At 34.8% G+C, this 25,133-nt stretch overlaps 1 protein-coding gene across 3 annotated transcripts in view; it reads right to left on the reverse strand.

Annotated features, from left to right (window-relative positions):
• CHN1 (chimerin 1) overlaps positions 1 to 25,133 on the reverse strand; it is a 200,456-nt gene that overhangs the window by 82,822 nt on the left and 92,501 nt on the right. For 2 of the 3 annotated variants that reach the window (XM_061185121.1, XM_061185112.1), the window contains exon 7: positions 2,995 to 3,283. In XM_061185121.1, coding sequence (XP_061041104.1) covers positions 2,995 to 3,283 — 289 coding nt within the window. Of the gene's footprint in view, positions 1 to 926; positions 1,006 to 2,994; positions 3,284 to 25,133 lie in introns of those variants that run through there. The other variant, XM_061185131.1, reaches the window with a different exon arrangement.

Below are 25,133 nucleotides of genomic sequence, written 5' to 3' on the forward strand. Positions count from 1 at the left end.
AAAAAAACTTTATGGCCATAAAACCTGCCAACCTTCCACAAAAGCTCAGACACTCAACTTATACCTTAAGGACTGAAAAAAAAAAATACACGTAGAATTCTCATAATTAGATTTTAGAACGAGGAAAGGCCTTAAGAGATCATCTGGTTCAAAATTTCCCAAAGTTGGTTTCATGAAACATTATTTTCCCAAAATGTTCTGAATAGTGGCGAGGTGACTCAGATAAGTTTGGGAGCACTCTTGAGAGTCGTAATGCACGTTAGGCATTAGCAAAGCTGAGAAGCCTACAGAAAAGAAATGGTTAAGTTTTTTTAAAAAAACTTAATTTTTATCAAACCTATTTGAGCACAGAACCCTTTTTGCAGTAAGTATTTATTAAAATCCTGTAAAATTGATGTTTTGTAGAAAACCCCTTGTCTTATATACGGAGGAAGTGAAGTCCAGACAGGCTAGGGGACTGTCCCAAGGTCATACACTTAGTAGATAAGAAAAAACAGATCTCTCCTTTCTAGACCCCACCTCCGTGCTCTTCCTCGTGCTGTGTTCTCTCTCCTACAAAACCTGCACTCCCTGAAGGATCACAGACTATATAAACCAGACCTTGGATGTCACCTAGTCCAAAGCCCTCCTATTTAAAGGTGGGAAACAGAGTCTCCACAGAGAGACTGAAAAGTGACAGAGAAGTGAAAAAGAAAGTGACACAGAAAAATCAATGCCTGTAATTGAACCTAGCTCTTAATTCCAATGCTACTATCCTTTCCACAACAGCATACTAGCTCCTGCAAAGCCAACACTTTTTACCTCTGAGGAAAAGGACTGATGAATGAGAGGGGATTTAGCTATGCGGGACCCAGTAAAATATTTATTAAACCACACTTGTGTCAGTAGGTATCTTAAATCAGTTAAACATGATTGTCTTTACTTACAAATGTCATCCACTGTGACAGGGAATCAATGTTTCAAGCTGTTGAACAGGTCATCATCCCTGTCCTGTTGGATGACACCTGTAAATAAAATAAATCTAGTTTTGAGTGAGTAGATTTTAAGCCAACTAGATTTAAGATGCATGCAGTTTAAAGCAAAGAGTAGTTTTTAAGAGATGATTCTTAATCAAAGCTTGCTGAACAGAAACACTTTCTGGGCTAGCTACTTCACTCTATGTCACTGGCCTTCAGCACAAAAAAATCCAGGTAATTTAACAGGTAATGTTGCCAGAATACATAGGGCATCATGGATCCTAGAGTTAAAAGCATCCTCTAGGCACTAGCTACCTCAGTCTCTTGCCTCTGTGAATATTTATTTTCATTTTGTAGGAGGGAAAACTAAGGTCCTGTGAGGTTAAATGACTAGCCCAATGTTAAATAGCTAAGTGTCTGTAGCTTGAGTCCCTTAATGTACAAAAATGTACACAGAACACATTAGCAAAGGTTATCATTAGGTTGATCAAATTTGAAAGACTCACAGGTACGTATTTAAAAAAATATTTCACAGATGTTAACTTAGAATATTCAAGGCACATCTTCATAACATACAATATCAGTATTAGATATTTAAATACAAGCATTACTGAAAAATGCCATGAATGAAAAATAACCAAAAGTGAGAAAATGGGAACTAGAGTGAAAAGAACAATATTAAATACAGCATGCATTTAGGACTCTAAATTCTGGTTACTTCCAAAAAAGACGTGTAGTTCCTAACAAATTTAAGTGTATGAAAAACTATTTGCTACAGACTATGGTTTAAAATGTTGGTTTCTCTGCAGCCACAAAATGCCACTCTAAGTAAGATCTGCCAGAAACTAAAATTTGAAATGGACAATGAACATTTGAAATTTCCATTCTGTACCTAAATACTCCAAGATAATGGGAAGTATTTTAGGATGCTGCCATGAGGTAATATGACTGTCACAGTAACATTACCACCAAACTCATATTGAGTGCTTACTTTGTGCCAAGCCCTGTTTGATTATTTTATACATACTATCTCATTCAGTCAATCCTCAGAAGTTGATTATTACAATTTTACAAATAAGAACATTAAAGCACAGAGAATTTAAGTAACTTGATGAAGTCACTCAACTGGTAAAATGATAGAATTTGAGCACAAATCTATTTGGTGACAGAATCAAGCTCAAATGACTATATAATACTATAATTCTTTAATATGGCAACTTAAGATACTCAAAAATATATAAGAATTAGTTAACACAATTACAATTAAAATACATAAAATTATCCCAACTAAATCCCACACAATATAAAACATGAGAAAATTCTCACTTTTTCTTGGGGGATGAAAGGGAGGCTCGGGACAATTTTCAAAGTAAAATTATCTTAATGCCAAGGAATGAAAACTTCTGATGTTAACCTTAAACACATTACAATTAAAATATGATAAATGAAAAACTTAAATTGTCTTTCATAATTAAAGAAAAGTATATCTTCCGGATTCAGTTACTTCGTAAGTCCATAAAGAGATAAATTCTACTGTTACTCAAGACTAACTGATTCTCAAAATAGTATAACAGTTATTGATAGACTGAAATTTAATCATGTGTATTTGAGAATACATATTATCTATCAATTTGCTAAAGAACAGAACTATTCATAAAGTAAATTATCTTTAAGGGAAACAAAGTAAGTTTGATAGATAATATGACCCCCTTAATTCTTTATGTAATATAGCTAGTGTAAGTTATGCTTCTGACCAAAACCCCTGAACTTCTTTACTAGGAGTCATTTTTCCAACAAATTTTTAGAACTGTGAAACTGATAAAATAGGAAATAATCAGGAGTACAAAAATATACCTGACATATTTTAACTGAACAAGAATTAGATATATCAAAGCTCAGCATCACAGAAACTAGACATTAAGGAAAATGCATATCCTTTCCAAAGCACTGTGGAGAAGTCAATTTCTTCTGGCAATAATGGTTTTCTTATAAGAACCCCAAACAGAAGAAGACAAAGTGTGGTTTCATGGTAGCTTACCCTTTTCTCTGATACCCCATCCTGGCCTGTAGAATCTTTCTCATCAAGTGTCTCTTTCGGGACTGGCATATGTTTTTGGTATGCTGGCTCTCTGTTTAAGGTTGTGTATCCTATGTGCTCATAAATTGGGTTTATCGTCATCTTGGCAATGTATTCTGCTGCCTTGGTTTCAATATAGAGAGTAATCAATCCATCAGTCACCAGATCGTGGATGGACTCAAAGCGCTTCTCCCCAACAAAGTGCTTTCCATCGTAGTAGAGCCTGAAGTTTCTGGTTTGACTTCCAAATCTGCCTCAATGAAATGGGAGAGATGTTTTTAAGAAAAGTAAGCAAGTGAATTCCTTCTGAAAAAATACTTAAAACTATTGCTTTGTGTGTGTCTTCTTTGTTTAAATAAACTGTGGCTAATCTCTATGAGTCATCTTGAATATGGAAGATTACACTTTTGAACACAAAGAATGAATCTGCAACAACTAGGGATAACTAGCCAAAAGCATGCCTACCCTAGAAGGAAAACCTTGTTCTTATTCACCTTTTTTAAGCCACTTCATTATGCCTGTAGGAAAAACAGGGGAAAATAAACCTCATATACTATTAGAACACATTCAATAATCAACTGGTCAACTACATAATATATGAAATTTCTATATTAGCATGTTCTCTCCAAGTTGATCAATAAAAGTATTCAATGTACTTCAGACCCCAACATTCATGTCTTTCAATGGGAAAGCTCCCTTTAGGGCTCAACTGAGTGTGATGCCAGCAATCATTTAAAGTAGAGCTGATTCCAGAACCTGAGTCACACAGTAGAGCAGGATGGCACAGAAACACACTTTTGCTATTTCTAGCCACGGGTCAAGGACTTGCTCTTCCCTCTTACATAGTCATTCTTCTGTCTGCTTGTTGAGTTTGGGCAAGATATGCTTGCCATATATATAGGGCATATAAGTTATCAACTATTAAACTCTAGAAATTCTGTTCTCGCTTTCGAGTCATCTTTCAGTGACATTTTTAAAAACCTGAAGAATGATTTACTTTTATGATAATTTCAATATTTTGCTTCCTGTGGCAAACCTTGGAAATGGATCCAAGTTGGCATGACTAGCATCAGTGTCCTTCCAAGATGACAAAGACAAGAACATGCACTGACTTTAATAAAAGCTGATGCCAAAAGGCACCAAGGGCCAAGTCACAGTCTCTGGAAGCTAGCTCCGAGTGAGCCTAATTTAAAACTAAACAAATCAGAAAGGATATATTTAATTTCACTGTTAAAAATACACAGAACAGAGATGGACTAAAATACTAAATTAATAGCTGTTTAAGTAAAGTGTTTAAATAGAACTGCAAACTTATGCAACAATACTATTCTGGTATAGGTTACATTTCAGGAGGACAGGAGTTAGAACCTTCTTAAGATTTCATTTTAAATGTGCCCTAAAAAAGGGAAACAAAAAAAATTTTTAATAGTGGCCTGAGGTATCTCTGTTTCTGTTGTTCAAATTAGACTTTAATAGTTATTTAATCTAGAACCCAATAGTCTATCCATGCTGGTCCTTCTTCTAAAATAAAATTGATCTACCTTTTGGTTCTTTAAAAGCAATTAAATTTTGATTTATACTCAAGTGAATGATCCATATAATTCCACTTTTCCATTCTCATTTTCCTCTAATGTTAAAGACATATTTCTCCTAAGTAAATGTTCATTATAATGCAGGTCTAAAAAGTTGGAAGGTAAAATTTCTACACCAAAGTTAAACATAAACTTTTTCTCAGTTTAATATACTGCTATTTCCTTTTCACTAATTTTCATCATCTGTTATTGAGAAATAAACATAGCCACTTCATAAATTTTATAAGGTTCATATAGCAATAAACACAACATTGTTTAACATTAAGTTCCTTTATATTTCAGTTGTATTCAGAGGCATTTCAATAAGGGATTTAGACCATTTTACTCCTACAGGGGCTTAAGATTTTACAATAAGCAGTTTCACAATGGGTATGGCACTTAAAATAAAGACTATCTAAGTAATGGTGGCAGGCATTTGTCACTCAACTGTCTTCTGAAATCTGAGAAGTATGGGAGCAGAGGGTGGAAGGGAAGATAGCTGAACTGGCCTACGTGGGTTGGGATGGTTAATCGAAAGAGTGGAAATCTAAGGTTAGATTTCTTGGCACTTGACAATGGAGCTGTTTCTAAGCCATCCAAGGAGAGAGTTTCCTGGCTACCTCTAGGTTATTGGGCAAAAAAGTCTAAATAAGTTTGTCCATTTCTCTTTCTCAACTCAGTGACTTTAAGAGACCCTATGCACAATTCCCAGTTCCTCTTCAGCCTGTACTTAAGCTCTAGACTTCCAGTTCAATCAAGCTTCCAGCCCTTAAGGAAGCTGATCAGATAACTAAAATAACTCATAATATGGGTTGATTAAAACAACATCAAAGGACAAGAAAATGAATTTCCATTTTGGAACTAGGACAATTATGATTGAATTTTTAAGAAAAATTGCATCATTTTTACTAAAGGAACTATAAGCTTTGTATGCCTACTCTGAACATCCCTCTCTTTTATTTTGGAAGCTACATAAAAAATAGCATCGCCCTACAGACTGACAGAGAGACTTCTCCCCTTCCTTGATCTAAAAAGGCATGACAGAGAATCTTTGAGCAAGGTGGGGAATGAGTGTGTCTATTCTACAAAAAAGAGCCATAAAAAGGAGATGCCAAATCTAAGGGCAAATAAAGAATCCTTCCTTATAAAACTTATCGCTCACAGACTGTCATTTATACAACAAACATTTAACAAGACACCCAGGAACTCTTAAATATTAGGTAGTTCATAATAAAGTTCGTGTTTCCTTGATAACCTCAATGGGAAATAAACAAACATAAAAACAAGTCAATACAAAGACAAGATGAAATTGCTGAATTTTAAAAAGTTCATCTTTAGATTGATTTCTAAAAAATGATTATAATAATGTGTATAACCTTGTTCATATACAGAAAAGTTACATTTCTCTACAGTGATACATGAAACCAAGTAAATCCAGTATCTCCCTCACACTAAGAAAACCAAGAAACTCACTGTTTAACTAGATCTGAAATATTACACTTAAGCCTACATAAGATCTCAGAGCTACTGTTTATGTCCCAGTACCAAAGACCTTTGCAGTCTTGAAATACGGTTTGGACAGGGACAGGCAAGTCCTGGGTCCTATGTGTTTAACAGAAAATGTTAGGCTTCAGCATCAGACAAATTAAGTTGAAATCCTGGATCTGCCACTTAGCTGAGTGATTTTGGGAAAATCATTCTTCAGATTCTGCATCTAGAAAACAGGAATAACATTACCCTATACAGTAATAACATTACATGGCTGTGAGGATTACATAAGAATATTTAAGTTAAAGCTAAGTACAGCTGACCCTTGAACAACACAGGTTTGAACTGCACTGGTCCACTTAGAGACACGGGTTTTTTCAACAGTAAATCCTACAGCACTACACTATCTGCGGCTGGTTGAATCCGCAGATCTGGAACCATGGATACAGAGGGCCAACTATAAGTGATATGTGGATTTTCCACTGTGCAGAGGGTAGGTGCCCCTAACCACCATACTGTTCAAGGGTCAACTGTATATAGTACGTTCAACAGTAGTCCCCTTTCTCCTCTGTTAGCTTAGACCTCTGCAGAGAATGACAGAATGATTACCAAACAATAAAGTAAAACAAAAGATGTTCGATAAATATGCACTGAAGACAGTTGAATAAATAATTGGTAATGCTGGTTGTATAGGAACATCTCTGCCTGGGCTGACTTTACAGTCAATGAAAGACAAGGAGTTCTTTGCGACTTTTTTTTTACTCAGGATACCCCTGAGTATGTTTATACTACGTGGTTAATTGAGTGGAAATACAACAGAGTGCAAAGAGGGGAAGAGAGAAGCTGGGAGAGTTCCTCCACAGGGGGTTGGGAGTCAGGTTTCTGATTTCAAGGAAGAAAGGTCAGTAAATATACTTGTATTGAAAGCAGGACATATTAAATGGATCTAGTGACAACTACTGAACCCTTGAAGGCAGAGTACTGATTTGTAAAAACTGTTAATGCTAAACCATTTTCCCTGCATTTTTATAGGAAAATATTCTTTTCACTTTTTCTTATATTTATTCCCTGCTTCTGCCCTTTCTTTTACATACCTGTTCATTTTTTGATGAATATGTTTGAAACTGTATAGGTCCAACCCTCACCTAGATAGAGTTCAACAAGATGAAAATTCATTTTTTCCAAAGTGGTACTGTAGCTAACAAATAGAAAGACTGGGATAATCTGCTCTGAACTGCTACTGTTGTACATAATTACAACTTTCTACAAAGAATGTCTTTTTCTCCAGTGATTCCAGGTTTTGGTTTTCATGCTTTGAAAAACTGTTTAATGCTGTGCCCCACTGCATTCAGATGAATTTCAAAATACATAATTCTAACAGCTAGCTTTAAAAAGTGAACAAAACCCTTAATACCATCCTTTCTATTTTTTAGCAAGTAAATCGCACTCATAAAAAACTCAATCTAGAGGTACAAAGTGATGAAAATATATACAAAGAATAACCTTTGGGATCTTACTTTACTTTTTCTAAAACCAAGAATTAGTTCTGGTTTGAGGCCAAAGTATTTGGAAGTATCTCCAAAGGAAAGCTCCAAGCTAACAGATGTTTTCTGTTAACAAACAGAAAACAAAACATATACAACACACTTGTCTAAGTTAACAATAAAATGTTAGAACTATTTCCAGAAACCAACACAGGAAAACAATTTTATTTATCACAAATATGTATTTGTGTATTGTTTAGCAGAGTCAAAGAAGCTAATCTAGTGGTGAAATAAAAATGTTTCATAAATTCTTCTAATCATAAACATAATCTCAGAACAAGGGTTAAAACAGAGACAAGAATATGATGAGGCATTCACTTAAATACTACAAAATGAATTTAGATTGACTAAGAAAGGCTAAGGGAGAGAGAACTTAGCTATATACAATTTCACAATATTTTCTCCATCTAAAATTTTGTTAGGATACTACTTTTTTCTATCTTGCTGTATAATTTTGGATGGCAAAATGAGGCAAAATGTTAAAATATGTGAACTCATGATGCTATTCCCTTGGCAAAATAAATCATCTTCAAGAAAGAAGCAAACCAATGTACCTAACTAAACGTTCAAAGGTGGCATCAGGCAGCTCTGCAAGGTGGAACTGATACGGAAGAAGAGTTGAAGAAAGTCTCTTTAAGAAACAGTTAGACATCCCCCCACACTCCCTAATCCTGTCCCCAGTGCAACCCCTTCCCCACTCTGGTGGAAGACTTGAGCTCTGTTCTCTGGATAGTAAATCAAGGAGATTTTGAACTGAGGAACGCCAGACAGAGTTGAAGGCAGAGATATCATCCTGAAAACTAAATGAAAGTTTTAAATCCTGAAGATTGAGACTTCATCTCTCTTCACCACCAGGTTAGAAGGCTTGTACCTTTCCTTATAAGAGTGGAAGATTCTTCTCTGGGAAATCCTATCAGCTCAACTGAAAAGACTTAAGAATAGAGACATCACCCTATAATTGGGAGGCTTCTCTCAAGCTCCCAGAACTACCAGTCAACTTTTTAGTTTTTATTTGCCTCAAGAAATTTTCTCATTTCCCTTGTGATTTCTTCTTTGATCCATTGGTTATTCAAGAGTGTATTGTTTAATTTCTATATATCTGTGAAGTTTCCAGTTTTCCTACTGCTCTTGACTTCTAATTTTATTTCATTGTGATTGGTAAAGATATTTGATATGATTCAATCTTCTTAAATATGTTAAGACTTGTTTTGTGACCAACGTGTGATATATGAATGCTCTCTGTGTGCTTGAGAAGAACGTGTATTCTGGGGCTGTTGGGTGAGTGTTCTGTATATGTCTGTTAGGTCCAACTGATGTATAACGTTGTTCAAGTCCTTCTTTTTCTTATTGATCTGTCTAGTTCTATCCACTTAGTGCCAAATAAACTTAAATATGAGCAATCAGCTAAGGACCACCTGACATCTGAGGAAAATCTCTCTCATGAAGGACAAAGATAAATAAACAGAATCAAAGCTGAAGGAAACAAACCATGCAAAGAGATGACAATATTTTTTTTAATTATCAATCTTCAAAGAAACAAAAATGGGATGTTTCCTATTTCTATTATTGAAGAGGATTCAGCAAGAAACATTAGGATGCTATAAGAAAAGGAATAAATATAGAATACATAGAAAAATAAGTAAAAAAGGAAATATAACATAAATGAAAATTTTAAAGAAGAAATGAAAGATAAAGTTGGGAAAATATTTAAGAAGAGCAAAAAGACAAAAAGATGAAAAATAGAGAAAAAAAATAAGATAGAGAATCAATCCAGGAAGTCCAACATCTAGATAATAGTAGGTCTGGAAAGAGAAAAGAGAAAACAGAAGGGGAAGAAATCTAAAAGGTAATTCAAGAAAATTTATCACAATTGAAGACTATAAGACACAATAGACAAAAATAGGTCCACACCAAGAGGGTAAACATGAAAAGATGCTCAAAGAGTAGTCCAGTAAATACAAATTATATCTTTAGAATGATGAAATTTTACAAGTCTGACAATACCAAGAACTGGCAAGGATACAGAGCCACTAATATAACCAACACCAGGCATACTGTTTAACAAAATGGTTTTAAAATATCTAGTAAAGTTTAATACATGCATACCTATGATGTAGCAATCCTATTCCTAGATAATATTCCAGACAATATGAGTGATTATGTGCACTAGGAGAGAAACACACACACACACACACACACACACACAGCAGGAACAGTGTTCAAAATGCCTAAACCTAGAAACCACACAAATTCCCAGTAAAACAAACAAACAAACAAAACTGTGGTACACATACTGTGATGGTTAATTTTCTATGTCAGCTGGAAGGGTGTTTTCAGATGAGATTAACATTTAAATCAGTGAACTTTGAGTAAAGCGGACTGCTCTGCATAATTTGGTGGCTCTTATTCAGTCAGTTGAAGACCTGAATAGAACAAAATGACTGGCCTTCCTGAGCAAGAGGGAATTCTCCAGCAGACTGCCTTTGGACTTCGCACCACTGGCTCTCCTGGGTCTCAGGCCTGCAAGCCCACACTGCAGATTTAGACTTGCCAGCCTTCACAATCACGTGAGTTGATTCCTTGTAATAAATCTCTTTCCATATATATACACATCCTATTGGTTCTGTTTCTCTCGAGAACCCTGACTAATACAATAAAATACTAAACAGCAAGGAAAATGGATACATGCAACAACATGGATGAATTTTAAAAATATGTCGAGAAAAAAGAACAAGTCACAAGAGTACATACAGTGTGGTTCAAATATATAAAGTCCAAAGGCAGGCAAAATCCAACTGCATTATATCGGAATGTACATATGGATGGTAAGACTATAAATAAAAGCATGAAAAAGAAGAGAGTCCAGTGGTTAACTACAGTGAGGAAGGTAGAGATAATAAGAAAGGGAAACATGGGAACTTTCTGGACTACCATTAAAATATTATACCTTGATGTGGTAGGGATTATATAAGTTCACTTATATTTAAATGCAATCTATTTTAATACTGTACATATAAGTTTTATATACTTTTCTGTATGTTTTATTTTATAATAAATTTGTTTAAAGAATAAAAGCAAAGAATATAGCATCCAAATGACAGTCAAAGACCTTACCCTGGAAGAAGAAGCAATCAGAAACAGGTTCTTTATAAGTGCTTTACATGGAATCTAAGAATATAAATTTAGTAAGAGAGTTCAATGTTGAGTTTTTAAAATAATGACATGAAAAGGGAGACTATAGAGCTAAGAGAAACAAATTGAGTATCAAAATAATGTTACTATAAATCTAATAAATAACTAGAAATGGTAGGGAATAGGATCAACAAGACTGAAAAACAAATTGGTGGCATGGAGGTAAGGCTTGAATAAACATACTGAATGCACAGGAAAAATAAAAGAGTAAATCAATTACAGGGTAGATAACAAACACAGAAGGCTAAGACAATAGAACATAAAAAAATGCCCCTGAGGTTCAGATGCCAACAAATGGAAAAGAAAAATTACTCAGAAATATAAATTGGGAAATATTCCATGAAGAAAAGAAAGAACTAAGTCTCAGTAATGAAAGAGCACCCTGTTTGATGGATAAGTTTATTAAAGAACTATAAACATTAAAATGTATCCTAGTTTAAGTTACTAAATTTGAGGAATAAACAGAATTTTTTAGATAACCAGGCAAGAAACAGTTCATATTGGGGGACAAGCAAGACTGTTCTTGGATTTCTCTTCAGTAACTATAAATGTCAAAAACAGTGGTATGATAACCATACAGTGTTGAGGGTAAGAAAAAGTACAGTGAGGATAGTCTATCCAGACAAGCTGTTGTTTAAATTAAAGACAAAAGGAAAACATTCTTGATATAAAGTTATACCTTCTTTTCAAAAAGTCTTTAGAAGTCAATGAATGATAATGTTAACTTGGGGTATTTTTATTTTTGTTTTGCTTTGTTTTTACAAATACTGCATTAAGTAGTAGCAATTTAACATTTTAAAATATTGATACCTTTAAGAAATGTCTAGAATTTTACTTATGTTAATAAATGACCATCCCTCACAATATAACTATATGTATTAGAATTTCACTTCCATGAAATCCAGTGAACCTTTCTTAATTATGAACTGGTGGATGAGTTCCTTTATGTCTTTAGGATACCAGTTAACAGAACTGTTGTAATGAAGCCAAATCCAAGCAAAGACTTGATAAGTAGGGCCAGTCTTGATGACCTGTTCAAGAGGCCCCCAAAGTCCCTTAAATGCAGGGAGAAGCTTATTCCCTGGTAAAATCTCTTCTGTATACAATTATAGTGATAGTATCTTGCATCTTTAAATTTGTTAAGTTTCTCTCCTACTCATCTCTTCTTCCTGTACCTGCTCATTCCTGACAACCCCCAACTCCCTCATTTCTATCGTAATCTCTTATTAACCAATGATCATTATACAGAATGTCAGGGGTAAGTCAATGGATGTCACAGTCAAAAACATGCACAAATAAAAGCTTTCTGCTCTCCTCTGTAACACAGCCAGTGATGCCATGTTTTATATTGACTAGCAATTGAGTAAGGTTGGGAAAGATAATTTATTTAAGCAAGTATGTCAATATCATTCCAGAAAAGAAGGTATGTACCATACAAATTTACACCATCACAGAAACACACCTCATATTTCAGTCAACTGTTCATCTTCATAGCCAATAAAAGTATAATGAAAGATTTTAAACATGAGAACATGTTAAGATAATTTAATGCATATGACCCAGTCAAACATATATGGAAGAAGAACAGATGACTTAATTTTCTGGAACTACAATGCCTGGCAGAGCTATTAATTAATAATGTGTTTTGTTGAGCCTTATCTATAGCTACTGGTACACCTGCCAATCATGAAATAGAAATGTACGTTGAAAGAGTAAAGTATAATAGTTCCAGCTTCTCCTACTTTACAAAAATCTTAAGTCTGAAAGATAAGACTGTGGAATTAGAAGAAACCTTTGTGATTGTCTAAAACTTTGTTCATGTTTGTTGGAAGGCCCCCAGGTCCCATCCCAGACCTTCAGGTTCAGAATCTGCATTTTTAACAAGATCCTGAGGTGATTTTAGGTGCATTAAAGTTAGAGAAACACCAGTCTAATCCAACTCCCTCACATAATAGATGAAACAACTAAGAGATCTGAGCTCCTAAAACAGTACAATAGGCAGGCTAATAAAGACAAACCGAAAACCCCAAACAAAACAAAAATATTAAAAACCCAATCCATTGTTTAAAGTAAAATGGTTCTTTTTCTCCATCATTAAGGACTGCTTTATAGTCTCCCTGGAAGGCCTCCTAGACCAGCCTGATTTCATGTACACCATTCTCCCCAAGCATCTCTAAGCACGGCCAAATCAACAGGTCCCCTACCAAACCTATCAACTCTCTCATCTCTTCTCCCCCTTCAGAAAGCCATTCCTGCTCCAACATCGCTTAATAGAACCACCACCCACCCTGTCAACCAGCCAAAACTTGCATAATTATCTGAGATTCTTCGATCTCCCTCTATATTTAAAATTGATTGACCTTTTGGAATCTATGCAAACTGCACCCATTCTGCCTACAGCTACCAGAGTTTGTCCCAAGACAGATTTTCTATCTTGAAAATTGTTAATGCTTCATTACTGTTGAATAGAATTAGTAAAGGCTTCATTAATACTTTCCCCTAAGTTGGCCAGCTAAATGTAACAATAAATGTATTCTAAAAAATACTTGTGAGCAACACAGAATTGCCAAAATATAAGCAGATTACTACAGTTTTGTTGTGTGTAATTTTTAGAAAGTGGTAATTACCATGATATATTGTTTATCATTTGAAGAGCTGTAATGCTCCAGATAACATATTGACAACTGGAAGTAATAAATGAAAAATAACCTTTCTAATGTAGTAAACCAATTATAATAACTTCTGCTACCTTTGTTTTCATTTTACCATTAAATTAGAGAAATACTATTAAGTATTACATCCAGCCAATAAGTAAATGTATATGTTTACTTACAGAAAAGTATTGTACACATATCATAATCAATGGACAAAGGATTAATCTCCAAAATACATAAACAGCTCATGCAGCTCAATATTAAAGAAACAAACAACCCAATCCAAAAATGGGCAGAAGACCTAAATAGACATTTCTCCAAAGAAGACATACAGATGGCCAAGAAGCACATGAAAAGCTGCTCAACATCACTAATTATTAGAGAAATGCAAAGCAAAACTACAATGAGGTATCACCTCACACCAGTTAGAATGGGCATCATCAGAAAATCTACAAACAACAAATGCTGGAGAGGGTGTGGAGAAAAGGGAACCCTCTTGCACTGTTGGTGGGAATGTAAATTGATACAACCACTATGGAGAAGAGTACGGAGGTTCCTTAAAAAACTAAAAATAGAACTACCATACGACCCAGCAATCCCACTACTGGGCATATACCCAGAGAAAACCATAATTCAAAAAGAGTCATGCACCACAATGTTCATTGGAGCACTATTTACAATAGCCAGGACATGGAAGAAACCTAAATGCCCCTGGACAGACAAATGGATAAAGAAGTTGTGGTACATATATACAATGGAATACTACTCAGCCATAAGAAGGAACAAAATTGAGTCATTTGTTGAGACGTGGATGGATCTAGAGACTGTCATACAGAGTGAAGTAAGTCAGAAAGAGAAAAACAAATATCGTATATTAACGCATGTATGTGGAACCTAGAAAAATGGTACAGATGAACTGGTTTGCAGGGCAGAAGTTGAGACACAGATGTACAGAACAAACGTACGGACACCAAGGGGGGAAAACCGCGGTCGGGTGGGGGTGGTGGTGTGCTGAATTTGGCGATTGGGATTGACATGTATACACTGATGTGTATAAAATTGATGACTAATAAGAACCTGCAGTATAAAAAAACAAACAAACAAAAAACAACTAATACTAAACTTTCTTTGGGTTATTTGTATGGAAATATGTTAATATAAATGTTTCAGACATTACATGAAATTTCTAAAAATCTTACATGTTCTGCTATAATGTTACAGGTCATAATTCTAGTTATTACTTTAAAATGTATATCTCAGAAATAACTAAATTTCCTTGTCAATTGCATTATTATGAACTTCCATCAAATCTTTAACCATCGTCATTTTTAAGTCTTTTGTCATTTACAGACAGTTCTGGGTGTACTCTGATGCTTTCGCAAAAATGTTCCTATAAAAGGGTTTCATCTTCAAGGAATTCATGGAAAAGACTGACAAGTACAGGTTTCTGGTAACTGACTATACTGCTGAACTGAATGAATAAGCATTTTCAGAACTCTAATGGAAAACTGATGAATTCATAAAAGTGCTAACAAAAGATCAAGATAAAAAAAAAATTAATTACATGGGACTGAGTGAACTGATGAGGATGATTATAATTTTTATGACTTTCTGTTTAATAATAATAAAAAAAAATCCCACAAGGACTCAGAGGCAAAGAATATACAAATCAATTTTCACTGCAAAGTAAAGGAGCTGTTACAGTGGAGGATTACTGGACTGAATGTCAATATTATGACATAGTATGAGTGTGTTTCGTGTTTGGTAATTGCAATCGTTGTTGCTTTTGTTGTGGTCATCCATTTACAATGCTTGGTGTCAGTTTATTTATCTCTTGTAAAAATAAAATACAGTGTGTGTGTGTGAAAGAAAAAAAAAAAGAAAAGTATTACAATCTTGTTAAAACCAGGGTAGGTCCAGAAAGAATCAATGTATTTGTATAATGAAAATAGACTTCACTTATTCAAGAGTTGGTGATCACTCCCACTAAAAGCTTATTAAAATTTTGTTTTCATGAGTCTATTACTTCAGTATAAAGTCACACTACTATAGAAGTTTACAAAAGCATGGAGTTACATATGTGTGCGAGTACTTGTAGAGTTCTGTAAATGTGTATAAGTGTGTGTGGGGGGGTTACAAACACAAAACCCACATGATCATATACATTTTCCATATTCCTACTATTTAATTCCTTTAAACAAGAAAATGCTTTTATTTAATCATTTCTGTATAAACTACACAATTCTAAGTATCATATACAGACTATGATTTAATATTTTTCTTGAAGGCTCAGGTTCATTATCATGAATGTACTACTAAAATTTTAGTGTCTAAATACAGAAATATCCCAGGGGCTATTGTAGTGTATTGAGTTGCCTTACCCGGATCTTCACTTCCCCTAATTATTGAGCTCATAGTTCTTGAATCTAGTTTTATATTTAAAAAATCTTCTTTGCAGATTATCACCTGTGTTCCTCTTTTAATTCACTACTTTTAACCTGCAGTAAGTTTAGAAAAAAGACAAAAGGACTTATTAATAGTTTATATAAAGCTGTATTAAATAGACTGCAGTAGGGATTCCTGAGCATTCCTTTGCTATAAACATATGGGCTCTGTGGCAGCTATTCAGCCACTCAAACGCATTTCCCAGCCTCTTGGCCATATTTTGGAGACCCGAGGTTGGCAACAGTCTGACCTCCAGGTAAGTAGGATGTTACTGTAGATGAGCTGAGGCAGGCCTAAACTGGGTTACAGCTTTAAGTTTATTACCTAGCGGTCATTAACAATCAGCAAATTCCTACATTAAATGCATCGTAAAATGACTCACTTTAGAAATCAATTTATTAGTGTATAATTTACATACAATAAACTGTATCCATTTCAAGTGGACAACTCAAAGAGTTCTGACAGATGCTACTATCACAGTCAAGATTCAGAACATTTTCAACACCCCCTAAAGTATCTTCATGTACGTTTGCAGCCTATACCTCTACTCCCTTGCCCTATTCAACCCCTTATCTGCATTCTGTCACTATAAATTTCTATTTTATGTAAATGGAATCATACGGCATATATTCTTTTGTGTTTGGATGTCTCAGTTTCTAACATAAAGATTTACTTTAAACTGATGGATGTTATTCTCATCAGATTTTAAATACAACTAGACCAGGATTTCAGGCTATGAAAAAGCAATAACACAAATTTGTAATGGCTACTTTGTTTCTGAAGTAGTTTTTAAATACCTTCTTATCTCTAATGATGTTAGGCATCAGATATAATCAACCTGTTAGCTGGAAAATAAGAATCATCAACATAGCCATGGTTGCCACTTGTTGACTTTTAATGGCTAATAAGTAAAAGCTTAAAAAGTAATACACAATGTATCTGTGTGTGTTCATTTTAATAATACTATTTAATAATTTTGAGTGTTACGTGCTGTACACTAGGCATGTATTATCCCAAATAATCCTTCCAATACATATGAGGTATTACTATTACATCTCATTTTATAGATAAGGAAACTGAGATTTAGGGAGACAAGCAATTTGCCCAAAGTCATACAGAATATGCTGGAACCAGAATTTGAATCCAGGACTGTCTGACTGCAAAACCATGTTCTGAACCACTGACCATATATACTGATTTAAAATCACAGGTTTGGGACTTCCCTGGTGGCGCAGTGGTTAAGAATCCACTTGCCAATGCAGGGGACACAGGTTCAAACCCTGGTCCAGGAAGATCCCACATGCTGCAGAGCAACTAAGCCCATGCGCCACAACTACTGAAGCCTGCGTGCTCTAGGGCCTGCGTGCCGCAACTACTGAGCCTGTGTGCTGCAACTACCAAAGCCTGCGTGCCTAGAGCCCACGCTCTACAACAAGAGAAGCCACCACAATGAGAAGCCTGTGCACCGCAACTAGAGAAAGCCCGCGTGCAGAAACGAAGACCCAATGCAGCCAAAAATAAATTAATTAAAGAGTAGGACACCTTGCTCCTGTAACACCAGAGAATCTGCAGTATCAGAACAGACATCAGACAACACAACAGGTTACAATGTCCCGAAAAATAAAATGACAAACCTCTTTAATTGGGAAAATCACACACACAAGCCCAGGGAAGTCACATCTCCCCTCAAAAGGTGTCAGAGGCCCCCACAACCTCTACCTGGGTTGACTGGTGAAGGGCTTCCTCTGCATGAAGCCAGTCTAAAGTCTGGGAGAAGTAGTTATTTTATAAATGCATAAAACTCAGAAAGAAAATCACAAATTACATGAAGAATCAGGGAAACATGGCCCAAGCAACAAAAATAAATCTCCAGAAACCAACCCCAAAGAAATACAGATCTATTAATTACCTGACAAAGAATTCAAAATACCTTTCAAAGAGGCTCAATGATCTAAGAGAACACAGAAAACTAAATGAAATGAGATCAGGAAATGATGCATGAACAAAATAAGAAGATCAAAAAAGAGACAAAAAAAAAAAAAAAAAGACAAAGACTATTAAAAAGAACCAAACAAAAATTTTGGTACTAAAGAATATAATAATTAGAAAGGTTCAACATCAGACTTGATCAAGCAGAATAACGAATCAGAAAACCTCAAGACAAGTCATTTGAAATCTTTGAGACAGAGTACCAAAAAGAAAAAAAATGAAGAAAAGTGACATTCCTAAGGGACTTATGCTACATCATTAAGTGGCTCAGTATATGTATTATAAGAGTATCGGAAAGAGAAGAGAGAGAAGAAAGCACAGAGAGCTTATTTGAAAAAAATGATGGCTGAAAACTTCCTAAATCAGAGGAAGGAAATGGACATCCAGATTCAAGAATGTCAAAGAACTCAAACCAGGATTAAACTGAAAGAGGTCCATACATTATAATCAAATGTCAAAAGTCAAAGACAAAGATAGAAACTTGAAAGCAGCATGAGAAAAACAACTCATCATGTATTTACAAGGGAGCTCCAATGATATCATCAGTGCCTTTTACAGCAGGAACCTTACAAACCAGAAAGGAGTAGGACAATATATTCAAATTGCTAAAAGAAAAAAATACTACCAACCAAGAATATTACATCTGGCAAAAAAGTCCTTCAAAAATGAAGGAGAAATAAAGACTTTCCCAGATAAACAAAAGTTAAGAGAGTTCATCATCACTAGAACTGCTTTATAAGAAATGCTAAAAGAACACTGGAAGTCAAAACAAAAGGACACTATACAGCAACATGCAAACATATAAAAATATAAAGCTTGCTGGTAAATGTTAACTACATAGACAAATACAGAATACTGTAATACTGTGCAGTGGTGCATAAAGAACTTTTAATTCTGGTATATGTATATTATACATATATAACATATAACAGTTATAATGTTATATGTTAATGAATACACAATTTATAAAGAGGTAATTTGTGAGATCAATAACATAAGTGGAGGTGCCAAAATATGTATTTTTGTATACAATTGAAGTTAGGTTTTATCAGCTTAAAATAGAGTGTTATAAGATGTTTCACGAAAGCCTCACTGAAACCACAAAGAAAATATCAATAGAAGATACACAAAAGAAAATGAGAAAAGAATCAAAGCATGTCAGTACAAAAAAAAAAAAAGTCAACAAAACACAAGGGAAGGTAGAGAAAAGAGGGACAAACACAGATATAAGACAGACAGAAAACAATTAACAACATGGCAATAGTAAGTCCTTCCCTATCAGGAATTACTTAAAATATAAATGTGTTAAACCCCCCAATCAAAAGGCAATGAGTGACTAAATGCATAAAAAAAGATTTAACTATATGCTCTCAACAAGAACTTACTTTAGATGTAAAGACCAACATAGGTTGAAAGTAAAAGAATGAAAAAAGACATTCTATGCAAATGGTAACCAAAAGAGAGCAGAGGTGGCTGTACTTATATCAGACAAAATAAACTTTAAGTCAAAAGCTGTCACAAGAGACAAAGACATTATATAATGATAAAGGGTCAATGATTCAGAGAAATGGAAACATAACCCATGCTCTTGGATTGGAACAATTAATATTGTTAAAATAGTCACACTACCCAAAGCAATCTACAGATTTAATGGGATCCCTAGCAAATTACCCATGACATTTTTCACAGAACTAGAATAAATAATCCTAAAATTTATATGGAACCATAAAAGACCCAGAATTACCAAAACAATCCTGAGGAAAAAGAACAAAGGTAGAGGCATAACCCTCCCAGACTTCAGATAATATTACAAAGTCAGAGTAATCAAAACAGCATGGTATTGGCACAAAAACAGACATATGGATCAATGGAACAGAATGTAGAGCCCAGAAATAAACCCGCACACCTGTGGTCAATTAATCTTTGACAAAGGAGGCAAGAACAGACAATGGAGAAAAGACAGTCTCTTCAGCAAGTGATGGTGGGAAAGCTGGAGAGCCACATGTAAATCAATGAAGTTAGAACACACCCTCACACCATATACAAAAATAAACTCAAGATGGCTTAAAGACTTAAATTTAAGACATGACACCATAGAACTCCTAGAAGAGAACATAGGCAAAACATTCTTGGACATAAATTGCACCAATGTTTTCTTAGGTTAGTCTCCTAAGGCAATAGAAATAAAAGCAAAAATAAACAAATGGGACCTAATCAAACTTATAAGCTTTGGCACAGCAAAAGAAACCATAAACAAAACAAAAAGACAACCTACAGAATGGGAGAAAATATTTGCAAATGATGCAACCAACAAGGGATTAATTTCCAAAATATACAAGTAGCTCATACAACTCAATAACAACAACAACCAAAAAAACCCAGTCAAAACATGGGCAGAAGACCTAAATAGATATTTCTCCAAAAAAGACATACAGTCAGCCAATAGGCACATGAAAAGATGCTCAACATTGCTAATTATTAGAGAAATGCAAATCAAAACTACAATGAGGTACCACCTCACACCAGTCAGAATGGTCATCATTAAAAAGTCTACAAACAATAAATCCTGGAGAGGGTGTAGAGAAAAGGGAACTCTCCTACACTGTTGGTGGGAATGTAAATTGGTGCAGTCACTATGGAGAACAGTTCCTTAAAAAACTAAAAATAGAGTTGTCATATGATCCAGCAATCCTACTCCTGGGCATATATCCAGAGAAAACTCTAATTCGAAAAGATACACGCACCTCAGGCTTCATAGCAGCACTGTTTACAATAGCCCAGACATGGAAGCAACCTAAATGTCTATTGACAGAGGAATGGATAAAGAAAATGTGGTATATATACACACACTGGAATATTACTCAGCCATAAAAAAGGAAATAATGCCATCTGCAACAACATGGATGGACCAAGAGATTATCATACTAAGTGAAATAAGCCAGACAGAGAAAGAGAATTATCATATGATATCACTTATATGTGGAATCTAAAATATGACACAAATGAACATATTTATGAAACAGAAACATACACACAGACATAGAAAACAAACTTATGGTTACCAAAGGGGAAATGGGGTGGGGGAGGGATAAATTAGGAGTTTGCAATTAGCAGATACAAATTACTGTATATAAAATAGATAAATGACAAGGTCCTACTGTATAGCACAGGGAACTAGATTCAATATCCTCAATATCCTGATTCAATTTTTCATATATATATACACACACACACACATATACACACATATATATAACTTTTCTTTTTCAGGTTCTTTTCCCATATAGGTTATTACAAAATATTGAGTATGGTCAAATGATCTTTGACAAGGGTGCCAAGGCTACACAATGGGAAAAGGATAGTCTCTTCAACAAATGGTGCTGGGAAAACTGGGTATCCAAATGAAAGAGAATGAATATGAATGGACCTTTATCTTATACCATATACAAAAATTAACTCAAAATTGATTACAGACCTACATGTAAGACCTGAAACTACAATACTCCTAGAAGAAAACAGGGGAAAAGCTTCAGAAAAATGGAATGGGCAATGATTTCTTAGATATGACACCAAAAGCACAAGTAACAAAAACAAAAACAGACAAAAGGGACTACATCAAACTTAACTTCTGTACAGCAAAGGAAGCAAACAACAGAGTGAAAAGGTAACCTATGGAATGGGAGAAAATATTTACAAACTAATATCAGATAAGGAGTTAATATCTAGAATATAAGAAGAACTCATACAACTCAAAAAATAATTTTTTTAATGGGCAAAGGGCTTGAATAAACAGTTCTCCAAAGAAGATATACAAATGGCCAATAAGCATATGAAAAGATGATCAACATCACTAATCATCAGGGAGATACAAATCACAACCACAATGAGGTAAGGCCTCATCCCCAACAGGATGGCCACTATCAAAAAGACAAAAATAACAAGGGTTGGAGAAGATGTGGAGAAATTGGAACATTTGTGCACTATTGGTGGGATTGTAAATGGTGTAGCCACTATGGTAAACAGTATGGAGGCTCCTCAAAATATTAAAAACAGAACTACCATGTGATGCTGCAATCCCACTTTAGGGTATTTATCAAAAAGAACTGAAAAGAGACCTCAAAGAGATATTTGTACATCCATGTACACTGCAGCATTATTCACAATAAGCAAGATGTGGAAGCAACCTAAACGTCCACTGTCTGATGAATGGATAAAGAAAATGTGAGCCAATTACAAAAAGCTAAATACCACATAATTCTACTTACACGAGGTATTAAAGTAATCAAACTCATAGAAACAGAAAGGAGAATGGTGGTTGCCAGGGATTGGGGGAAGGAGAAAAGGGAGAGTTGTTGTTCAATGGCTACAGAGTTTCAGCCATTTTTCAGCAAGATGAAAAAGTTCTAGAAATCTGCTGTACCAATACAACAATGTGAATAAAGTAAGCAATACTATAATCTACACTTAAAAATTATTAAGTGGGTAAAAAGATATATATGTGTATGTATATATGTAGTTCAGAAAAATGAAGGTATAGATTAGGAATACCAAAGGGATACTCCATTGAGACAAATTAATAACTGCTCTTTCCCCAGCAAATCCAAATTCATGTCTTCACACAAGACAACAGAAGTTACTATCCTCAACCCGTACACTGTCCATGAGGCTATTTGAAAAGTTATCCCTATCTATGGCAGAGGAGGTTTCTGAAATCTGAAAGACTTTATTATATTTATTAATTATATATATGCAAAGGTTCCACTTTCCCCTCAGCTCAACTCACAGGAATTGTTCATTTTTAGTGACAGAGGAGAGCTGAAGGCTTATTAATATCTTCAGTCAGTAGAGGACAGACAAATGTGATTGAAATCTAAACACTGAAACATATCTGGTACAAGGAAAAAAATGAAAGGCTTCACCAATTAATTAAGGACAACACCTATACTGAACTCTAAAGCCACATTTATAAATACTTACATGACATTTATAAAGTCCTTGACTATTTCTGGCTTCAATATTTTTTACTCATATAAGCTGGAAAATGATGTCACAAAGGTTAACTCTGAAATTAAAAAAAATCCACCTTCTTTAATAGGAGATCTATATATATTCATTCATTCATTCATTCATTCATTCATGTAGCCCCAACAGAGTATAAAGAGCCAGTTTATATTCCTGAGATAGAACTGGACGCCGCCACATATTCATTAACTTCACTATGTATTGGGTATGACAAAGGTTAAGTTTGTAAAAGAGAAAACCACAAACTTCTTTACGTCTTCGTGATCTCTCCCCTCTTCCCAATCATAAGTACATACTTGATTTCCTTCCATTTTCAGGTGTCACCTACATGTCACCTCTTCCTAATCTTTGTTAGTTCTTTACAAACTAAATACAATTAAGTCACAGTTTTCTAAAAAGTATGTGGTGACATTTGGCTGGGGCAGGGAGGGCAGTTTAATTAGGTAGGTGCATGAATATAATATGTATCTGTTTCCAACATCACTGTACTTAATTCTGCTTATCAATAAATCTTCAAAATTCATATTTGTTGCTCAAATGCCAGACTCAACTAGTTAAATCTTAATGTATATCGCCAATCATATATATAATATGCACCTATCATATACTGGTATAAATTATACATTTATCTACACTATAAATGTCATATCAACATTCAAATCACATATATGCTTTAGTGAAATGCCTTATAAATATGAAAAAACAGGGAGGGAGGAGAGAAGCAAGGAAAGAGAAGAGTTGTTTTTCCCATTTTCTATTGATATATTCTGACAAATTCTAAAATTGGGATATTCTGAAATCTGTTTGTTCTGGCAAAACCTGACTAGAAAAAAGTTGGTTAATTATTTGGGACCTCATGCTTTTTATTCAAAATGGATATTCCACTTTGTGAAATCCACTGAAATTTAGAGAATGGAAAGATGATTTTTCCCAAAACAAGTAAAATCTGAATCACTCTGTATACTTACTGCATTTCTATTATTTTGTACATTATAATCTGAGAGAAAATGCATTCATTCTTTTATATTTTGACAGGGCAGAAGTCTATCCTGGAGCAGCTGGCAGCATAAATGACAAAAGAGCGATATTTGCCTTAGGATCATGACAAAATTATCTTCAAAGAAATCTGTGTGTGTGTCTGTATGTGGGGGGGCGGTGTGTGTTATGAGAGATATAAATACAGATATACATAAATGTATTTTTTCAAACATTTCTAAGATACATTAGTGCTATTGTCAGGATAATTTTAAAAAGTTAAAACACTCCAAAATTCAGCTGCACAGAATAAAAAGTATTCCTCCTCTTCCTAGTTTATAAAATCAATATGAAGTTTCATCAACCTATGATGTGATCAGTTGAGCTACATATTATGTATGCTATTTTGGAAACAAAGAAACACATAATGATTTAAAAAAACACAAAAATAATTACAATGGAACTGGAAAGCTTGCTAAACAAGATAGCTCTGACAACCCTAGAAAGACGAGGCTCCCCTGAACTGATCACAGTCTGTTCTCTCCTGGGACTACCAACAAAAAGAGGTATGTGGTGAAAAAGGGGAAAAAAGGAAAGAACAACCAGCTTTTAGTATTTCCCAAAATGAATGACCTGCCTCTAAATAAGACAAAGTCTGAAAGAAACCTGTCATTTACTTTTGCATCAGAGACTGTTGATAGTCTCCCAATATCCATTCCCCTCTTCTTCCTCCACAAAAAAAAAAACACCCTGATTTTCTGGTGTGAATATGGCTCCCTAAACTGAAGACTAAGTTTCTCAGCTTGCCATGCCTTGCTGTTAGGAGTAGCCTATGAAAACTAAGTGAAAGTGATAGGGGTCGTGACCCCTCCTGTCTCTTATTAGCTGGAATGTGGACATAGTCTGGCACTCCAGCAGCCACCTGAGATAAACTCAGAAGCCACACACAGGAAAACAACAAGATGGGACCAGTCTGGATCTACCATCTTGTGGAGGGCCACACTGGCCTTGAAATACCTCCAGATTTTTCGAATGTGGGAGAAAAATAAAAATCTATTTTGTGTTAGGAACTGACACTTACTCAGTTACTTTTAGTCAAACCTAATCCCAATTCTTATTCCTTACCACAAAAGATAGTCCACTTTTGTTTCTGTTACTTGGGGATTTTCCTTTATGAGGTCATGTCTCTCTGACTGAGTATAATATAAAAAAATTTTTTA

The sequence above is a fragment of the Eubalaena glacialis genome, chromosome 1, assembly GCF_028564815.1.
Source record: "Eubalaena glacialis isolate mEubGla1 chromosome 1, mEubGla1.1.hap2.+ XY, whole genome shotgun sequence".
In the NCBI taxonomy this organism is placed as follows: domain Eukaryota; kingdom Metazoa; phylum Chordata; class Mammalia; order Artiodactyla; family Balaenidae; genus Eubalaena; species Eubalaena glacialis.